The sequence below is a fragment of the Equus caballus genome, chromosome 4 (genome assembly GCF_041296265.1).
Source record: "Equus caballus isolate H_3958 breed thoroughbred chromosome 4, TB-T2T, whole genome shotgun sequence".
Classification (NCBI taxonomy): domain Eukaryota; kingdom Metazoa; phylum Chordata; class Mammalia; order Perissodactyla; family Equidae; genus Equus; species Equus caballus.
Window position 1 is genome coordinate 74,453,831 of NC_091687.1, and position 22,031 is coordinate 74,475,861.

The 22,031-nt window shown below is 39.4% G+C and overlaps 1 protein-coding gene across 5 annotated transcripts in view; it reads left to right on the plus strand.

Annotated features, from left to right (window-relative positions):
• The window catches only part of IFRD1 (interferon related developmental regulator 1), a 45,808-nt gene that overhangs the window by 16,605 nt on the left and 7,172 nt on the right, over positions 1 to 22,031 (plus strand). For 2 of the 5 annotated variants that reach the window (XM_070264204.1, XM_005609315.4), the window contains 7 exons: positions 11,179 to 11,283; positions 11,428 to 11,512; positions 12,316 to 12,440; positions 14,524 to 14,681; positions 17,586 to 17,636; positions 17,723 to 17,898; positions 17,981 to 18,089. In XM_070264204.1, the coding sequence (XP_070120305.1) occupies positions 11,179 to 11,283; positions 11,428 to 11,512; positions 12,316 to 12,440; positions 14,524 to 14,681; positions 17,586 to 17,636; positions 17,723 to 17,898; positions 17,981 to 18,089 (809 nt within the window). Of the gene's footprint in view, positions 1 to 6,702; positions 7,033 to 7,189; positions 7,987 to 11,178; positions 11,284 to 11,427; positions 11,513 to 12,315; positions 12,441 to 14,523; positions 14,682 to 17,585; positions 17,637 to 17,722; positions 17,899 to 17,980; positions 18,090 to 22,031 lie in introns of those variants that run through there. The other 3 variants (NM_001301221.1, XM_023638747.2, XM_070264205.1) reach the window with 3 other exon arrangements.

A 22,031-nucleotide genomic window follows, 5' to 3' on the forward strand; every position in this document is an offset into this window, starting at 1 on the left:
ATGGGGACTTCATGAGGCCAGATACCCTGTTCTCACTCATCTCTTTGTTCTCAGGTTCTAGAACAATATATGGTACATAGCAGACACCTGATGAATATCTGTTGAAGGAATATAAGACTTTTCTGAAACTGATAACTATCCAATATTGGAAAGATCTGCCTTGAAAAGTGGTGTGATTCCTAGCACTGGCAGAGCCTGAGAAAGATGGATAAATATCTGCTTGCTAATATTAAAGGCTAACATTTAATGAGTGTTTACTAGTACTGGGCACTGGGCTAAGTGCTCCACATATATTATTTCACGTATTCCTCATTCCAACCATGAAGTAGGTTCTATTGTTATCCTCTTTGAAACAGGTACAGAGAGGTGAAGTGACTTGCTCAAGAAACCGCTGCAAGTAGTATGGCCAGGATTTGAACCCTGGAAGACTGAGTTACAGATCTGGATCTTAGTTATGTTGCCAAAGGGTTTCCTGGATGAGACAGGATTTTGAAGTAGATCACCTCTCAAGTCTTTTTCGACTTTAAGATTCTCTGGTTATTTGTCAAGAAGATTGGTGCTATCATACACAGAAAGCGGGGAAGAAGAACTGGTTGTAAGATATAGGGTAGAGAGGTCAGTAGAGAACAAGTTGATTTTGATTATGTTTGGCATAAAGGGTCAGAGGATAGCCAAATGAAAAAGTCCAGTGATACTCTATCTTCAAAGAAAAGATAATTCACATGTGTGCCATTGCCATGAAAAGGTCTTCCAATACAATATGTTATAAACATCATTGTCTAGCTGTGCGTATGATGGTACTTAGGGTTCACGTACTCTTCTAACAGAGCCTCATACTGTGTTATTGATAATACTGCAACTTTGTGAGACAAGCAATATTCTCTTTTTAGAAGACAATTGAACTTACTGTCTTTAATTTGTCAGAAATTTCATTAGAGAAAGTGTAAGCAATTTCAAAACTGAAAACCACAAAGAAATGTCTCCTATATAACAAAAAGAAAAAAGGCAAACAAAATATATTTCAAGGGTTAAGAGTTCTACCTAAACTTGCCACTGTATCCTTTCTTAAAAGAAACAAACAGGGACCTCAAATTTAGCATGTTGCATTATCACCATTCCCGGCAATAAAACTTCAAACACATTAAGAAAGCAACATAACCTAGAACATAAGTGATAATCTATTTTTAAAAAACTATTTGATTGAATAACATTGCTATTTGATAATATAATTCTGCTACAGCCTTAGAAATATCAGAAAGATCTAAATCTGCCAAACAGTTATCATCAGTCAACAACACTTGGGGTCAAGGGACACTAAAAAAAGGGGAACCTGGCAAGACTTTGCCCACACCAGCCTGTCGTAGCAGGACTGCACACAAAACCCATGGCTCCTGGGAAGCAGCAGTTGGGTTTCTGTGTGGCCAAGGCCAGCCAGGGATAACTTTGGAATCAGATGGGCCTGGGTAATCACAGACTCATTGTTTACTAATGGTACGACCTTGGGGAAGTTAGGAAACCTCTCTGAGCACATTTCTTCATCCACAAAATGTTAAAACTAATTTTTCCTGTATACAGGTGTTGTAAGAAGTATATGAGATGTGTGAAAAGAACCTAGAATTAAGTGTTCTTATCACACACACACAAAGAGGATGGGAGGAAACTTTTGGAGGTGATGGGTAATGTTTATGGCACTGATTGTAGTGATGGTTTCATGAGTGTACACTTATCTCCAAACTCATCAAGTTCTATCCATTAAAGATGTACACGTTTTTGTAGGTCAATCATACCTCAATAAAGTGGTTTAAAAAAAAAAACTTAGAACAGTGCCAGTGACAGAGTGGACTTTTTTTTTGAGGAAGACTGGCCCTGAGCTAACATGTGTGCTCATCTTCCTCTATTTTATATGTGGGACGCCTACCACAGTGTGGCTTGATGAGCGGTGTGTAGGTCCACACCTGGGATCCAAACCGGCAAACCCTCGGCCACTGAAGCAGAGCACGCAAACTTAACTGCTATGCCACTGGGTCAGCCCCAACAGAGTGCACTTTTGATAATTGTTAGTCTCACTCTTTTCCCCATGATGGTTTCTTTGCCTTTAAGAAAACTGCTCAGATATAGAGGAAATTCACTCCCTCATTGACTTAAACAATTACTGTCTACCAGGGCCTCTATGTACAGGTGTACAGGTTGTTCCCTGCTCAAGGAAGAGAGGGGGCTGAATTTCAGCCCATTATTACTCATCAAGCTGGGTGCCCTGGCCTCTCTTTCTAATTTGCACAAAAGAGCTACATATGCTTGTAAAAGCCCTGTGTCTGATTCAGAGATGACGAACTTGGACTTTGCCCACTTTGTGTCTGCTGGGGAAATGGACGAGTAATCAAGAATTACAATACATATAATTAATGTTATTATAGGGAAGGTACTGTAAGAGAACAGAAGAGAGACATTTAAATCAGATGGAGTGGGGGAGTCCAAGATCTGTGACTTAAAGGATGAGGAGATGGTGGAGAAGAATGGTCCAGGCAGAAGAGTGACAATCAATTACCTATCCATTTCTTCATTCAGTAAACATGAATTGAATATCTACTAAGTTCCAGTACTGAAGGTACAGTAGAGAGTAAAACAAAATCTCCTTTCTCATAATTCTAACATTCTAGTAGGGCAGAGAGACAATAATATTAGGTAGTGAGACTGGTGCTTTAGAAGAATAATACAGGTGGGTGGTGGTGGGGTAAGGGGATTACCTTAGAATGGAGAGTGGGGAGGCCTCTTCAGGGAGGTGTCATTTAAGCCGAAATCTGAATAGCAACTATCGGAAGCTCAGGGAATGATGATATCAGGTAGAGGGAAGAGCTGTTACCAAAGTCCTAAGGGGGGCGTGAACTTTGTATTTTGAGTTGGCAAAGAAGACTGGTGTGCCTGAACTGTGGTGGGTAAGAAGAGGGGCAGAAGATGAGATGCAGAGGCAGGCAGGTACCAAACCTGTGTGAGGCCCAGAAGCTTGAGCATGGTGAGCTCAGAGGCTTGCGAGGAGTTCCAGACGGCAGAAGGGAAGGGACAGTGTTGTTAGGTGATGAGAGGTGAGCTGGGAGAGATAGGCAGGAACTAGATAATGACAAGTCTTAGACGGAGGATCTGAGAGACATTTACTTCTGCTAATTTATGCAAAGAATCCCAAGGAAGCCATGATTAAGGTTATTCAAAGAAAACCTTTCATGTTTATGCCTTCAAGGGAGGTTTGAATACTAGGTCTTATTTGCGTTAATTGTTCTGGAACCGAAATCTTTGAAAAACAGACCCCAGGAGATTAGAATTCTTCTCAGGTATGCCCACAAATTTAGATTAATGTAAAATTTATTTTGGCACCATCTGAGTATACTTACCATGATGGTGATATCTGTTAGATGGAATGTTAAATTGAGTCGGTCATGTTTTATAGGAGGATATGTCTTACTAGTAAGAGGGAAGAGGCAGCACATAATGTCAAGTTGGTAACGAATATGTGATATTAATTTATTAGAGCATGGGCGAACTTTGCCTCATAGTATATGAAACAGACACTGCTGGCCACCTACCTTATATCCATGATCTCCCCTTTATTTTTAACCACAGAATCTCAAATTTGATGGTCTATGAGCCCAACCAAAAATACTTGCCTTCTAGACTCCCTTTTGGCTAGAGACCATCATGTGACAAGAGTCCGGCCAATGAGATGAGGCAGAAGTTTCTGGGGAAGGTGTTCTTTCCTGAATAAAAAGGCAAAGCCTTGCAAAGAGAAAGCCCTTTTGTCCTGTTCCCCTTTCCTCCTGGTATTTGTAGTTGTTTGGTCACTCACTTAATGTTGTTTTGAGTCTTCTAACTTCTTTAAATATGTTGCAAAACCAATATGTTGAGTTGAGGACTACTGTCGTATGAGGACAACAGCTAAATCTTCTAGTACTTGTACTGATCTGGAGTTAAACTGTAGACATAAAGATACAGTAAGATGATTTTATCAAAAATACCTCTCAGAGTTCATTGAATTGAAAGAAATACTCCATGTATAGAATGTTTCTCCCGGGGCCAGCCCTGTGGCCGAGTGGTTAAGTTTGTGCGCTCTGCTTTGGCAGCCCAGGGTTTCCCCTGTTCGGATGCTGGGCGAGGACATGGCACTGCTCACCAAGCCATGCTTGAGGTGGTGTCCCATGTGCCACAACTAGAAGGACCCACAACCAAAAATATGCAACTATGTACCAGGGGGCTTTGGGGAGAAAAAGGAAAAAATAAAAAAAAGTCTTAAAAAAAAAAGAATGTTTCTCCCTTTTCTTGACCCAGAAAAATCTAGTCAACAATTATTTCTTAAACATTCATTTAACATATACTGACTATCTATAATTGCAAAGACAACAATTCCTTATGTGCGATGAGGGATAGAGATAAAGAAAACAAGGTTCTTGTTCTTCAGGAGCTGACAATTTCATGAGATGACATGTGTTTACAAATAAATGTAAAACAAGTATGTTTATGATGTGGTAGGCCATGCTAGGCCCGCCCAAGAAAAGCCTCTAAGTGGACATGAATGGTTGCAGACAAAAGGAGTGTCTCTCAAATGCAGGCAAAGCACACGTTTTAGGCCCTGGAACCTGGACATTAAGCCTGGTGATATGGCTCACAGAGTAGCAAAATTATTGCCTTACGTACAGTATAAGCTGTTTCTGGATGATGAAGAGCTGGGGTTATAAAAGCTATGGAGTTCTATGCTACTCCAACCTGGGGTCAACTCAATCAATGTGGGCCAGGGCCACTGGACTTCAGAAGTGCCACCATCTGAAGGGATGATACAAGGGAATCAGTGGGAGCTATGTCCACCAACCTGCATCCTTATCTGGTTTATGTGCTCTGTGCAGTTTACTTGTTGCTTTAGGATTAAATAAAGTAAAAGCAACCCTGAAATGTTGCCCTTTGAATAGGCTGTGTGGCCTGTGGGGATACACTAAGTGACATTAGAGCATTACAGAGTGCTAAGAGTTGGGAGCAGGAAGAACAATTCTGGTTAGAGGCTTCGTGAAGGAGGTGGCATTTGAGCTAGATCTTGAAAGATGGATAAACTTCTTTAAGGTGAAGATGGGAGGAAGAGCATTTCAAGAACAGGGAACAATGTGAGGGATCAAACGGAGGTAGGGGAGCAGAAGAGCAGAACTGTGTACTGGAAATGAGGATCAGTTCAGTCTGGCTAAAAACAGGGCGTGTATGGGCAAGCAGTGAGGGATGGGACTGGAAAGGGAGTCCAGGACAGGCTAAGAGGGTTGGCATTTAATGTATTGGTAATGGAACCAAGGAATGTTTTTGAGCAAATATTAAAGCAGGTGAATTAATAAAATAGGGGATACACAAATAAATGTGGCAGCATTATCATGCATGAGACATTGGTGAAAAGGCTGGGAGATCCCTTAAAGTGCCCAGGCAGGAACTGAGGCCATGTGTGATTGGAGAATACGACACAAATTTAAGAGTTTTACTGTAAAACATTGTATGGGGGGCACTAAAGAGAGAGAGAAGAACCATGTATAAAGTTGAGGTTTTAAATTTGGACATATGGGAGGATAGGAGTACTGTGAACACAAGGGAAGACAGGAAGAGGGAAACATGGCATTTGTTTTAGAGATATTGGATTGAGGTGCAGGTGGAATATTTAGGTGGAAACGTGCTACAGGCAGTTGAAAATACGACAAGGAGCTCAGGAGTGAGGTGGAGAGGGGCATGAGTCACCTACATTGAGGTGAATAAGTGAGTTTGATCTGTCTTAAGCATAATATATGAACCTAACAACAGGTCCTAAATACACGACCAATATAACTAGGAAGACAGATCTAGGAGGACCTTGGAAAATAAAAAACGCCGCGATGATTGGTATTTATAGCTCATGTTTGTTTTACCAGCTGTTAAGTTCTCAGAAAACAACCTTATCCCAGATTGACCTCCTAATTGGCAGGTAGAATTGTCAAAGGACACATTCTTGTATAGAAACCTGTGACACTGAATCGCCAGATATTTCTAGTTTAGAATAGGAGAAATCCACAAACTACACGACTAAGTAGATTAAAGCACACTTTTTTTGGAGGTGGGAGGCACATAGCTCTGAACCACACTTCAATTATAGATATTATAGAGGATCGCTAAACTAATTCAACAACTAAAACCAGGGAAAAAAGTTCCCAAGGAGGGGTATGGCTGGGCCAGCGCAGAGGCCGCAGGGAACTAGGAGAAAGATTAAAGAGAAGAACGCGAGTCTCCGCCGATAGACGAGCAAAGCCGATTGCGTAGCTCCCAGTTGGAAGTTGGATGTCGTCATTGGGCATACCCGCTGCGTTGCTCATCACCAGGGACCACCCCAGGCAATTCCAAGGCGGGGCCGCGCCGAGGCAGGGGAGGGGGTTAGGAGGCAGGAAGGAAGCGCGCTGAAAGGCCTGTTGGGAGGAGCTGGGAGACGACTCCCCCGCCCCGCGGCCTACTACATTTCCCAGAATTCAGTGTGGCACCGAAGATTCGCTCCCTGCGCGGGACTGGAAGACTTGCGGCATGGGATTGGTAGTCGGCATCCATGGGCCACGCGAAGTGGGACTCGGGTGGGGAGACCTATGCGGATTGGCTAGTGAGAGTTCGAGCCCCACCCACAGATGGTGACGACAGGCGACAGTCTTGCTACTTAAGGCGTCGTGGCCTCGACCGCCCCGCCTTAGCTCCCGCGCTAGAGAGAAACATGTATCGTTTCCGATTACAGCTCTTCACGGGGATTTCTGCTGCCGCCACCGCCCACTCTTACCCCCGCCGCTTCTCGCCTCTCTTGTTAGCCGAAGACTCGCCTCTCAGCCGCCTGCCGCACAGACGCACGAGTAAAAAGTGCAGCTCCATCGGCTGATCCTCACTAAGTTCCGAATTTAGGCGGCACCGGGCGTCCCACGATGCCGAAGAATAAGAAACGGAACACTCCCCACCGCGGTGGCAATGGTGGAGGCGGCTCAGGGGCAGCTGCAGCGACGGCGGCGACAGCGGGTAAGGGAGTATCCTCGCCGCCGGCATCCTGGTTGCCGGCCGGGCTAGCGAGTCTTTTGGTCTTGAGCACCGCGGGAATTGTAGTTTTTTCCCTCCAGACGTTTGCGTCTGCGAGGATCCTGGCTTTCCTGGTAAACTACAATTCCCAGCATGCGCTGGGGGCCGTGCCTCGCGCGATGTGGATCTGGCATGCGAGCCGGACTTGGGCGCCGGCCATGGGGACGAATGGGTTCTTGGCCTTGAGAGGGAGTCGCGGTCGGGGTGCCGGGGAGCGGGGCGGGAGAGGAACTTTTGTTAGAGGTCGGTGCTTGCTCTCCAGAGCTCTCCCGGACGGGGGGTGGGGCAGAGCTCGGAGTTGTGTCGGTGCTGTCACTGGTCGCCTTTGACCTCCCGGCTCCAACATGGAGTTCTTGGGAATGCCAAACGTCCGGTGGGTTTGGACCGGCTCTAGCGTCACGCGGCCTCGGCCTTGCGAGGTAGGGCCGGGGTGACGCAAAGGCGCAGGTGTGGCATCCCCTTCAGCTGCCGCCTTGCGCATCCTGCGTGTCCACCTGGCCGGGCGGAGGCATCGGAAACTGTGAGCCACTGTCTCAGCCTGGGCTCTGCTGCCACTCCTGGCTGGCACCTGCGGAAATCCCGAGCCCCCAGCTCCACTGTGACCCGTTGAGGCGACTCCCCCGGGCAGAAACCGCGTTGTCCTTTGTGCTGCATTCTATAGAGTCTCTGCCGTGAGCCCGGGATAGGCGGGGGTGGTGAGGAGCTCAGGCTGCAGTTGGCCAAAAGTTAGGTTTTTTGTGTCCTCACTGCAAGGTTGCGCCTTTTCCTGGATGGGTAGGTGCTGAACTGAATTAATGATTCTCTGCTACTAACTATATGGTTATGAAAAAAGGACTTGAAGCGGAAAGTTCTGCGAGACCCCACACTAAACTCTAATCGAGTGTTACAGTAAACTAGGTAAAATCATCTCATTTAGTAATTGTTTTGTTGAAGTTTTGAAGTTAAATATTGGAATATCCTGAGACATTATCACGTCGGAACTACTAGTAGCCATTAGGTATTTGTCAACACCATTGCCAGTGTACCCCCCAGAATGATATTCTTTTGTACATTAGAAAGTCAACAGGCCAGTTTTCTTGTTAAAGATAATTGGAAACTGGCATTTTAAAAAGCTTTCCTATATTTATAGCAGCGCGAAAACTTGTAATCATGTATTAAGTATTTAATAATTGACAATAGGAATGAATTGTTATAAGTGGTGGTTTTTTCGTTTTCTTTATATCTCTCTTTATTTTGATCAAATGCTCTCGATATGCATGAAATTCATTCTTGATCGAGATGTTAAGTACATAATTAGTGTGTTGTGGCATCTAGTTGCTCTGTGTGAATTGAGGAGACCTCTTTCCTTTGCGTCAGCTTTTCCTCATCTGAAGTAAACATGTATTCTGTCTAGAAGGACCTTATTAATTTTATTCTTCTTTATGTTTACCTTTTGTTGATGAAACAAATAATGGAGAAGCAGTAGCTAAAGTCGTTTTGAAAATGGTAACAATGTTACTAATCACCTCCTTGAATCACAAATCTCTATTCCCTTCTGAAGCTTCCAGTCTAGCCTCATTCCTTTCTGGTACTTAGAGAATAACCTCAGAAGGCAGTGGTGGATTGCCTTTCAAGTTTTCCATTAAGGCTCATTCGCAGCCTTATTGCTGCTGTCTTTTCTTTCTCAGTAGAAAAGGTTATGTAAAGTATATATATGAATTTTAGCATATGTAAGCAAATGAAAAAGAATTCTTTGATTAGTTCATAAAATTATACATGCTTTGAATATCTTTTGACATTTACACTAGAACTTAACTGCTTGTCTCTGGTAAGTGGAGTATGTGGGTGAGATTTACTTTTTTAAAACCTTAATTTGGTTCCGTGTGAATGTATTACTTATTCACTAAATAAATGAATAAATGGTTGTTGAGTATAAGAGAGAAAATTGTGACAAACTTGGACTTCCCTTATTGGTATTTTTAAATGACATCTAGAAGAAATGGGATTCAAATGAGACCTTTACATGCACAACCAAAAGATAACTAACTTCTCTCTGTCTCTTTAATGAGTTTTCTATTTAAATTCTTTATTTTTTTAAGTTGGGGGAGGGTTCTAGGAAGCTAACCAAATTGACCTCTTATACAGGTGTGCATACTTGTCATAGCTCTTAATTTGAAGAGAGCATTTTTAGGAAAGAACAAAACCTTGTCAGTAAGCCATCCCTCTAAAAAATAAAGACTTTGTGTGTCTAGAGTGCCACCTCATTAATGGTACTTGAGATCACAAGGTGGATGAGTTTGACCTAGATATCAGGTGTTTATACAGGGTTCTTTTCCTTGATTTTTTGTTTTTTTAAATCTCTCTTTCTCTTGAGTCTTGGGAAGTCATTGAAACTTAAAGAAGGGAGCTGAGTAAGACTTGCATGGGAAATACTCTTCTTGACCGATTAGAAGTAGGCTGAATATGAAAAATAAAAACCTTAAATCGATTCATGAATAAATGTTAGTAAAAGTTACTCAAATGATTCTCAGCTATTGCCATGGCTTCAAGTCATGAAAACAAATGAAGATAGATCCAGAAATAGACTATGATGTCATAGATCTTTGTTTATTTCTGTCCTAAGCACTCTGATTAAGAAGTTTTGGGATCTTGGCTTCATTGCTTATTGTTTATGCTTTACTGCTTTGATTGGCACCATTTATTCCCTTTAGGATAGCAAGCAAGTTGGTAAGCCCACTTGCTTCCTGTGTTGATTTAAAAATCTGCTAAATTCTCTTCTCTTTTGATTAAAATAAAAAGACAACCTGTGTTTAAAAAAAAACCAAGAGCAACAGGCTTAAACTTAGAGGATTTAGAAAAAACTTATTTTAAGATAGTAAATGTCACGAATTTCTTGAACATAGGGGCCTAGTGATATTTGGTGCAGTCTTAGATTTTACTGATAAGGCAGTGGGCTCAGAGGTAACTCAAGGTCACTTTGGGAGTAGAATTTGGGACTTATTTTAAACTCAGTGCTCGGTGTAATTCATAACTAGGCAATCTTTTTATTAATATGAAATTCCTATTAAAAAAAAAACTGGCCAGAAATGACAGTGACTAGGAATATGGATTTATTCCTTAGGTTACGTGAAGTTGAAAGAAAGATTCTAATTTAAAAAAAAGGAGGCACTCAGCCTCTTGGCACAGTAGTTAAGTTCACGTGCTTTGGCATTCTGGGGTTCGCTGGTATGGATCCCGGGCGAGGACCTATGCACTGCTTGTCAAGCCATACTGTGTGGCAGGTGTCCCACGTATAAAGTAGAGGAAGATGGGCACAGATGTTAGCTCAGGGCCCATCTTCCTCAGCAAAAAGAGGATTGGTGGCGGATGTTAGCTCAGGACTAATCTTCCTCCAAAAAAAAAAAAGAGTATTTTTTTTAGTGACAGCACTTTTACTAACAACAGTAACACAACATTAGTGATACAACAGTAATACATTTTTTTAAACTGTTGGAAATGTCAGAACCTTTTTTTTAAAGGTAATTTATCTAACTGGCTTTTATGCTATATCAAATGCCAAAGCTTCACTTTTAAGCCTTTTTTTCTCTCAGTTCAAGTTATCTTTAAAACTACCATCTCTTAACTCCTTAAATTCCTCTTCACATAAGACATATATAACCTAAGAACTAACCCATTCACTAGGTAAAGTTTACTAGTTTCCAGTCATTCTTGTTGGAAAATATATTTGTCTTATGGTGTTCTATGACATATTCTATTTTTGGATCTATTTTAATTTTCTTTGTGATTTGAAATCTTGATTTGGAAGTAGTTTTTTCATCTGTAATACTAGTTTTTATATCATCAAAAACTGGTGCCTTAGGTTAAATGATTGATATATTTCTGAACTTGATGTATATTGTAAATAGTTGGGGCTCTAAAATACGTGTTAGGTGAATTGACTTATTTTAGGACTATTTAAATGTGTTCTTTTGTAATATGATCATCTTTTTTCTTAAATAAGTTTGGGTTTCTATTACTGAATTTCTCTTAAGTAAATTTAAAAATTCCTAAGTTAAATATTTATATATATGGCAACAAAATCATCCACCTCCACCTTCTTTTGCCTAACAGGTGGCCAGCATCGAAATGTTCAACCTTTTAGCGATGAGGATGCATCGATTGAAACAATGAGCCATTGCAGTGGTTACAGTGATCCTTCCAGTTTTGCTGAAGATGGTATGAGTTTTAAGTTTTAATTTGCAGCTTTAGATAAAAAGGATGTTCAGTTGGAGGAATTCTTGTAGCTGAGGTATACTATACTGTTCCTTATCTGCTTTTTTTCTACTTAAATTACGGTGGTTGGTTTAAATTATTCCTTAGGACCAGAAGTCCTTGATGAGGAAGGAACTCAAGAAGACTTAGAGTACAAATTGAAGGGATTTATTGACCTGACGCTGGATAAGAGGTAGGAAATACTGGAAACACTTCATTCTGGGTGATTCCATCAGCCGCCTTACATATATATAAAATATGTGCAGTTCTCTAAGTTAACAGTATGTTTTTCAAAAGCTTGATTTGTTTACTTTGGATGTTTTAATGTTTCTTGTTTCTTTGGACTTGTAATGTGGTTAGGAACATACCACTAGAATTAAATTAATTGACTCAGATTAGTCATTGTTCTAGCATAATAGCACATAACTGTATTTGATTATAATTGAAATGGATTTGTTGAATTAAAACTTAATCTTCAACTAGGAAGGACAACTAAACTTGGCATTAAGCCTTCTGTCTTCTAATTTTGTTACAGGCCTGAAAAATATCAAAGCTAGATTATTTTCTTACTTCACAGTAGCTCTAGAACTGACTTAAAACATATGGAATTTAAAAGTCCAGAAGATGCAAACATGAACTCTAGACTTTTGTAGTGTTAAAAACAAATGTGAGTTTACTTAAATATGTAATATGGGAGAACATGTCTTGTACATTGAAACTATAAAATACTATGTGGTCATTTAAAGTTGTGGTTATTAAACTAATAAGCAGAAAAATGCTGTGGTATATAGCAGCTTAAAAATCTTTTGTGTAATAAAGTGAGTTGTAGAGGAAAATTAAATTATTATTGGAAAATGTTTAGAGCTTGATGACAGTTAGATTAAAAAATCTTTAAATAGAAAAAATTGAAAGGAAAATAGGTTAAGTTTTTAAAAGTTATTGACGTGTGGTACACTTCAGCTGGATTCTCTTTCTCTTACGTTTTGTTTTAAATAGTGCGAAGATAAGACAGGCAGCTCTTGAAGGTATTAAAAATGCACTGGCTTCAAAAATGCTTTATGAATTTGTTCTGGAAAGAAGAATGACTTTAACTGATAGCATTGAACGCTGCCTGAAAAAAGGTAATGTCCTTATTTTTGAGTCACAGGCACAGAACTAAAAGGAATTTGCTAGCTTCTTTGCAATAACATTTGTTAATGGCACTAGAAGACTGGCTCACTCTTAAAACTTTATAATTGTCAAGGAATATAGCATGCTTATTAAGACTCAAAATCAGACTGGTTGGAAGCTTTGTTTTTGTTTAGGTAATAAACAGCCTGAAACTAGCAAGGATTGGAGTAGATTGTCATCCTTTGGTGTATCGGAAGAGGTGATTGCCATTCTTTGTATATAAGAAAGACTTGTAAGTGTATGTCAGATGTCAACAAAAAGTATCCTACTTTATTTTTCTAAAATTGGAAAAGTATCATAATTATCTGCCTCATTTTCCCTTATACTCATTTAAAACATCAGTCATAGCTGTGGATGACATCATTTTCAGGATATCCTTGGAATATTTGAATTCTAGAACTTGTAATAGAGATTCTGGAATTCATATTGTTAATAATTATAGAACTTCTGAAAAAAAAAGAAACCTTAAAGATTGTCTAGTATTACCAGACTTTTTAGTTTTAGGAACCACCAAAATTAAAAAGATTTTGGGCTATCAGCTTAATTATTTGCCAAGTAAGAACGTTATGACAATAATTACGTTCTATCATTATCACTTTATTAACAAAATATTTCTAACACTAAAAATGTAGGAAGCACACATGCTCCTTTAAATTGAACGAGCTTAGCTTTATGTCCTTGTTTTTCTCCTTTTGCCTGAGGTGAAAGCTTTGTCAGGAATGATTGTTTTGAAATCTTTCATCTAGTCTACCTCTCTCATTGTACAGAGTAAAGAAAGGCCTAGGAAACATGAGACTGGTCTAAGGTTAAATAACTTAGTATAATTGACAGCAGAGCCAACTTTTTTGAAATATTAGAATGGCTTTGTTAAAGGTGTTTACATTGAACCTGTTTCCTGTAAGGTAGTTGGACCAGATGACCTTTAAAAATTCATTCCAACTTGAATATTTTATAAATTTTTAATTTATCAGGTAATAACTGAAGTTCAAAATTTATTCAGACCCTTTGGTATATATGATTCTCAAAAGAGTTAATTTATATTTACCTTTATAGTAATGTAGTTTTTATAGTTTTAAAGAATCCCTTATTTTTATTCATTTATTTTTTGCTGAGGAAGATTCGTCCTGAGCTAACATCTGTGCCAGTCTTCCTCTATTTTGTATGTGGGACGCCACCACAGCATGGTTTGATGAGCAGTGTGTAGGTCCATGCCCAGGATCCGAACCTGCGAACATGGGCCACCAAAGTGGAGCACACCCAACTAGGCCACGGGGCGGCCCCAAGAGGCCCTTGTTTTTAATCTCTTATTGATTGATGGATTGATTGTGAGGGTGATTGGCCCTGAGCTAACATCTGTTGCCAGTCTTCCTCTTTTTGCTTGAGGAAGATTCTCACTGAGCGAACGTCTGTGCCAATATTCCTCTGTTTCACATGGGATGCCACCATAGCATGGCTTAACGAGCGGTGCTACGTCTGCGTCTGGGATCTGAACCTGCAAACCTGGGCCACTGAAGTGGAGCATGCAAACTTAACCCACTATGCCACCAGCCCAGGCCCAATCCTTTATTTATTTAAAAAAATTTTTGTGGGGGAACCCGGGAAGGTTTAGTTTACCTCATGGGCTGTGTACATCTGAAATGCTTGGGAGGTTAATTCAAGGGCTACTTGAGCACTATTCTACGAGTACATGAAGCATTTGGAAGGTCACACAAGGCTTGAAACACATTATTTTGCTGAACTGTTACAGTATCTCTTAAGATAGGTGTAATCTCCATTTTACAGATGAGGAAATTGGTTTGAGAATAAGAATAATTGAAGATCATTTGGTTAAAAAGTGGTGGATCTAGGATTTGAGTAGGGTCTGTTTCCAGAGTTAACCTTACTAGGTTTATAGCTCATGTGAAAGCCTGGAGCATAGTATGGGTTTCATAAGTTGGAGATGCCATTTTTAAACGAAACAAATTTGGGAAATTGCTGCCTTAATAAGTCTACTGAAAACAATTTGTCACAGTTGCATCTTGGCTTCTTTTATAGGTAAAAGTGATGAGCAGCGTGCAGCTGCGGCGTTAGCGTCTGTCCTTTGTATTCAGTTGGGCCCTGGAATTGAAAGTGAAGAGGTTTTAAAAACTCTTGGACCGATCTTGAAGAAAATAATTTGTGATGGAACAGCTAGTATCCAGGCTAGGCAAACTGTAAGTATAAGATTTTTAAATTTGTAGATCTATCTAGGCATGACACCCAGACAGTCTGATGAATAATCTAGGAAAGCAGCATTTTTTTAAATAGTGACTTTTTATTAACATTTTACTCTCATTTCTCTTTCAGTTTTAGCAAGCAGACTCAATATGACAATTGTTTTCTTACATAGAGCATCCCAGATGGAGCAAATGTCTACATCTTTGAAATTGAAGATCATATACAGTCATGCGTTGCTTAATGACAGGGATATGTTCTGAGAAATGCATCATTAGGCAGTTTTGTTGTGTGGACATCATAGACTGTACTTACACAAACCTAGATAGTATAGCTGTCTACACATCTAGGCTATACTATTGCATATGCTGCCTGTTGTTGACTGAAACATCTGTTACATGGTGCATGACTGTACTGATAGGAAATACAATATTGTGTTGAGTTATTTAGGATGACTGAAGGATAATTTTGATTGGAACTTAAAGATATGGTCTAGACAACATTTATTGTTTGGTTACTTTTTATTGGGTGTTTTAAAAACTTTTGGCAGCTGTGGCCTACAAGTCCTTATGAAAAGCTGAATGCTGTAATTTACATGGGTGGATTTGGTAGATGTAGGAAACTCTGATGTGTGAAATGTTCATCTGGTTTTGGGGTTTGGAAAAGCTTTCATTCTCTAATTCATATTTACCCCTTAGAACATTTGACTTTAGATTGTAGGTTTTGGGCTTTTTTTGTTGTTTGTCTTTGGTGTGCTAATAAGTGGTTTAAATGATCACATGCGTGTGAATCTTAATGGAGCTTACGAATCTTAAGAGTCTTAATGGATCTTAAGAATTTAATTTTAGTGGTTTTGAATCTTAAAGCTGTTTTCCTAACAAGAGAACCAGTTCAAGTTTGAAACTTTTTAATACTGATTATTCAAATTAGCTTCCTCATTAGTATTACTTAAGGCAAATGATGTTAATCTTTATATCAGATAAACCCTGAATCCTTGATAAAAGTTTATTTCTCGTTCGTATCACTTTCCATTACAACAAGTTGGCAGGGTCCCTAGGCATCCGTCCTGCAGCTCTGCCCTACTTCTACGCCCTCTCCAAATGGCAGCTGTGGTAGCTAGGTGGGAAGGCAAGAGGACAGAGGCACATCTCTTCTGCAGCGAGTTTCTTGGTCTTACCGCCTGCGTGGAATACAGTTTCCCCTGTCTGGCTGTTTCCCCTGGAGGCAAAGAAGTAGGAGTTTGGTGACTTCATAGGAATCTCTGCCCTCCAGTAGTTAGTAATCCTAAAGTATCTAATTAAGATTTTGCTATTTACCTTTCTTTCCCCCCCCTTTTTGGGTAGTTTCATGCAACTATAGGGGTATTTAAAATGTTCGACAGAAAACACTGTTAGATATTTGGAGCGATCATTTAATTTTGGTTGTGTGTGAATTTGTTGTGGTCATTTAAAGGCATGTTCTTCAAAGCCTTTTTCTTCGTACTTACTCTTGCTATGAATTTTTTTAAAAAAACTTAGCGGCCTTCTGCATATTAGCAGAAGAATCTTTATTAAATGTAGGCAGTTGTAATTTTTAATCTACCATTTCTCTTAGAATAATCAAAAGGAGAAATGTGGTCTTGCTTCTGCTGCTTACTTAGGAGAAAGAAGAGATACAGATTGAAATTTTCCTTTACTGAGAATAATGCTTAGACTGCTTTTTAATTTTAACAATGTCTGATTTTTACCAGGATGAAATAACATAAAATAGTGACACCAAGCAGATTAATATCACAGGTGTCCTCACAGTACCGGAACAGGACGAGCTGAAACTTGGGCATGTGAATGGTGACTTTAAAGACTTAAGCTTTAGGGGTACTTGGAACACCATGAGGGAATTTTTAGTGACAACATATAGAGAAAAGGGAAATGGAGAATAATAAAATCTCACAAATTTGTATATGATTAATTTCTTAAGAGTAGTGTTCTGAAAATCGATGTTTCCTGTTTATATTGCAAGCAGATTATTTGCGTAGAAATACTGTCTTGAGTCAATTTCATTAGGTAAGCTTTACCTTGATAATCTTGTAGTGTACCCACTTGTTTAGCTTTTTTCCCCCCAACAAAAGGATTCCTGACTTCTTTTCAACATATTCCAAAATAAGTAAAATCTGAGTTAATGAGATCCTTCTTTAGGTGGAAAGTTTGAGAACAGTTATTTAAATTTTATGAGATTACTCCTCCTGTTTGCTCATTTTTTGGAAGCTAATTTTTTTGGGGAATTGTCATAGTAGAGTTTACGTGTAAACAAATGAATATACAGTCATGCGCTGCATAATGGCATTTTGGTTGATGACGGGCTACATATATGGTAGTTGTCCCATTAGGGTAGTACCATATAGCCTAGGTGTGCAGTAGGCTATACCATCTAGGTTTGTGTAAGTATGCTCTATGATGATCGCACAGTGACGAAAGCACCAGTGACACATTTCTCAGAACATATCCCTGTCGTTAAGCAATGCATAAACTGTAAGTGGTTTTAAAAGCTTAAAAACCTATGGCAAACTTAATGTGTTTTAAAGACTTTTAATAGAATAGGTTTCTTCATCACAAATGTCCAAACTTAATTTCTGACTTTGAGTTGGAGTTGAAGTTTGAAATGATCTGCTAGGTTAATGAAGGAAGACCCGAGAGAAATGGAATAACTTTCCTAAAGTTGTACTCTGATTTTGGTAGCAGAGTGTGTGCTAAGACCCACTTCCCTTGAGTCTTGATCCTATGTTCCCTCTCTCTTTTTATACTATGCTTGGGACCTAATGTAGTTACGTAGTTGAGAAAATTTTCACATTGAACTGTAGAAGCAGCAAGATATAAATTAATAAGAAAATGACAAACATTAATATCTGAATTTGCTTTTTTTTTTAGTGCGCAACTTGCTTTGGTGTTTGCTCTTTTATTGCCACAGATGACATTACTGTAAGTAGAAGACCTTTGACTCTAGTTATTTGCACATTTCTAATTTAAGAGGGTAATTTCATATCCTTATCTTATTCATATATTAGGAGCTGTATTCAACTCTGGAATGTTTGGAAAATATCTTCACCAAGTCCTATCTCAAAGAGAAAAATACTAATGTTTGCAGCACCCCTAATACAGTGCTTCATATTAGCTCACTTCTCTCATGGACATTATTACTGACCATATGCCCAATTAATGAAGTGAAGAAAAAGCTTGAGATGTATGTATGTTTAGTTTCACATTTTATAAAAACATTTCTTGACATCATTGTGTTCACATAGTAATGACTGACTATTTTCTAGGCATTTCCATAAACTTCCAAGCCTCCTCTCTTCTGATGATGTAAACATGAGAATAGCTGCTGGTGAATCTTTGGCACTTCTCTTTGAATTGGCCAGAGGAATGGATAGTGTAAGTATCTGATGAGTAGAGGAAAAAGCTTGTGTCACAAGTACCATTGTTCTTTCATTACCTTCACAGTTAGGAATGGGTGATAACTTTGGAGCATGGCCAGCTTGAGAACCAAGTGATTAATTGCCCTGCTTCTTGGTAGTGGTGTTGTAATACTTTTTAGAACATAAACCAATAAGGGCTGGTTAGAGCAACATTTGAGTGAAGTTCATTACACTTAATTGTTGCTCTGTATAAAACTAGAGTTTAGGGATGCACTCTACTACCCATGGAGAGAGTTGTGTCTAGTATAGATTCTGTGAAGGTACTTGGTTTTCTCAGCCAAGGGACACATTAAGGTAATTCGGGCATGGATGCTTTATAATAAATGTCAGACAAATGGATGAATTATTAAGTCGGCATAGATTTGGGATCAGATGAGTTTAGTCATCGTTTAATTTCTCTAGGTCAAAGACGGAAGTAAATGTGGCCCTTTAGATGAGACGTGCTTAGCAGTTGTTCATTGTGTTCAGTGCTCCTGGATATTCTTTACCACCATTTGGCTTTTTGAGTCTGTGATAGGTAACCTGCTGTCCTGCTAGTGTTCCAGGTTTAGGACTGAAAGTCCTGTGTTCTAGGAGACTTCTCAGGCATTTGGTTACCCTGGTTTGTGACCTCTATTGTGAACCTTGGGTTATTTACTAGGTGCTTTTTAATTTAAGGAGAAAGATTGTATTTCCAGAATGAAACTTTTAGTGCTATTAAAGAAGTTATTTGACAGTGAATAATTTCAGATAGGATTAATACATGTTGTGGGTTGCTTTAGTTCATCACATTCCATTCTAGGCCTGTGTTTAAAAAATCTTTAGGCTCTTAAAATTTACATCTGGGAAGTGTCTTTCCCTAGGCACCCCCCTTTTTTCTTGAAGCATAGCAGGTAGGAATGAAAGGTAAGTTGTTAATGCTGTCAGTAGCTAATGATTCTCCTTATGTGAGAAATTGGACTCAAGTTTAGCAATCACTTTAATTTTATTGAGCTGGTTAATGGCTCCTTAACCTCAAGGCACAGAAACCAGATGTCCCAGTTTTTAATCTTGTATTCCTGTCCTGGCTATAAATGGTAATTTCTTTTCTTTTTCCCTTGAAGTACATCTTAGAAGTGAAGTAATAATGCAGTTTAAATTATGCATGTTGAATTTGCTTGTTTAAATTTGTGTAAACATAAATATATTACCACCCACATATCTTATGTTCTCTGGCTTAGTAAATTACGTGAGATAGTCAGGAGAACTCATCCAAACGTGTTAAATTTGACCTAAGTTCTTGACAAGGATAAAAATGAACCTGGTTATAAAAACGGAACCTAGTGTTTTGTTTGCTGTTTTTGTTGAGTAAATAAACTTTTTGAAAGGAGTGAGTGTGTGGTGGTGGTGGTGGCGATTAAATCAGGTGTTGATGAATACATAGGTTGATTAAAATTAGAGTTTGTAGCAAACGTGGCATTGAATTATTTGGAGCCTTTTGCTAACATAATTATTTTGTGATGTTATTAACCTGGAAATCTAGCAGTATGATGAATTCTGCCTGGGAGACAGAAAAAAACTTCTGAAGAGCTGACTTTTAGGTTGAGTTTTTAGGAATGAGTTGGTGAAATATTAGTAAAAGCTATTTGTTCAAAGTTGACCCGAGGAATTAGTAATCCTTGAGAGCTCTCTTAGTTTACTAGGCGTGTTTGCCATATAACCAAGTAGATAAGAGTACACTCTGTAGCCGCGCTGCCTAAGTTCAGATCTCTCTTCTGCCCTTACTAGTTGGGTGATGTTGGGTGACTTCTTATTCCTTAGTATCCTTATCTTTAAAATGGAGAAAGTAATAGTAACTACCTCGTAGGGTTGTTGAGAATGCATGGCGGGTACAGTATAAATAGTATCTGTTACTGTACAGTCATGTGTTGCTTAACAATGGGGATATGTTCTGAGAAATGCGTGCTTAGGGGATGTCGTCATGCAAACATCATAGAATGTACTGAAGGGATCAAAATTTGCCCCCTCACAATGTGTCTCTTTAACGTGAGGATTATTTTAGGCTGATTATTTTTATTTATTTCCTTTTTCGTGAGGAAGATTACCCCTGAGCTAACATCTTTTGCCAATCTTCCTCTTTTTGCATGAGGAAGATTGTCCCTGAGCTAGCATCTGTGCCAGTTCTCTATTTTGTATATGGGACACTGCCACAACATGGTTTGATAAGTGGTGTGTAGGTCCACACCCAGGTTCCAAACCTGTGAACCTTGGCTGCTGAAGTGGAGTGCACGAACTTAACTACTATGCCACTGGGCTGGCCCCTAGGCTGATTATTTTTATTTATTTATTTTTTAAAGATTTTATTTTTCCTTTTTCTCCCCAAAGCCCCCTAGTACATAGTTGCATATGTTTTAGTTGTGGGTCCTTCTAGGTGTGGTACGGGGGATGCTGCCTCAGCATAGCATGATGAGCGGTGCCATGTCCGTGCCCAGGATTCGAATCTGTGAAACCCTGGGCCACTGAAGCAAAGCCTGCAAACTTAACCACTTGGCCACAGGGCCTAGGCTGATTATTTTTAAGGAACAAAAGACTCAAAGTTTTTCTTGTTACCTCCCCCTGAACTGCCTGAAAGAATTCAGATAAAAAACCTGTCTTAGGAAGTGACATATCACCTTACCATAACATAAACTAGGTGGTAGGCAGGGAAGAACCTAGCAGAGCCTGTTTGTTTGGCTCCCCTCTGTGTTCTGTTTCTGAGTGGCCAAACATTTGCTCCTTTTTGCTTGCCTGTGAATTGCCTTCCCTCCTCTTGAAGTCCCCTACTCTCCTCACCCCCGACATTTTCTTTTTGTCGTTAGCTGAGAATGGTATTTAAAGTGAGGGCTTTGGCTATTTTGGAGAGTTAACTCGATTTTCTTGGGTTTCTCCCATGTATACATTAAACTGTTGTTTTTCTCCTGTTAATCTATCACGTGTCAATTTAATTCTTAGATCAGTCAGAAGAACCTAGAAGGGTAGAAGAAAATTTCTTCCTCCCCTACAAACCTAGATGGTATAGCTTACTACACACCTAAGCTGTATGCTATTATCTCAGGGGACTACCATCGTATATGTGGTCTGTCATTGACCAAAATGTTGTTAAGGCAGTGCATGACTAATTGTTAATTGAATTGAGTATTACCTCCCCCTCTTTGGCAGTATTCTAGTAGTAGCTTTTTAGGAGCTCTCTCGGGTGAATTAAAATAAGACAAAGCCTATCTAGTAGGCAGAATTACAGATCTTGGGGCCACATGATGTGTTTACTCAGGAAGATAGACCAAAATACAGTACAGTCTGACCTTCTCTAATTCTCCCTATTCCATCTCCCACCTAACCTGGCAGGGGAAGACACACAGACAGACAAACACACATGCATCTTGTGTGATAATGCTTATTTTCTTTTTATTTTTGATAAGAGTTAAGGTGTGTTTGTACCTCCAGGGGCCCTTCTCTATTTGTCCCTGAGTGTGCAGGTCTTCTGAGTACAGTTGTACAGTCATACATTGCTTAGCTAGGGGGATGCGTTCTGAGAAATGTGTTATCAGGCACTGTCATTGTTGTGTGAACATCATAAAGTGTACTTCCGCAAGCCTAGATGGTCTAGCCTGTGCTGTACGGTATTAATCCTATGGGACCACCGTCATACGTGTGGCCTGTGCTTGACCAAAGTGTCGTTTTGCAGCACCCAACTATAGGTTATCGTAGACTCCAATAAATTGCTTTTGGATGCTATTTATGGACTATTTTTATTATATTTACATTTTCTTTCTTTTTAATGCACTGCTCATTTTATGGAGACATTTCTCTAAGATATTAACATTTTCCCAAGTTGGTGCTGTGTTGAATTCAGTGATTCAGACTATAAAACTACATTGAGTTTTATTGATTGCTGAGCTCACTT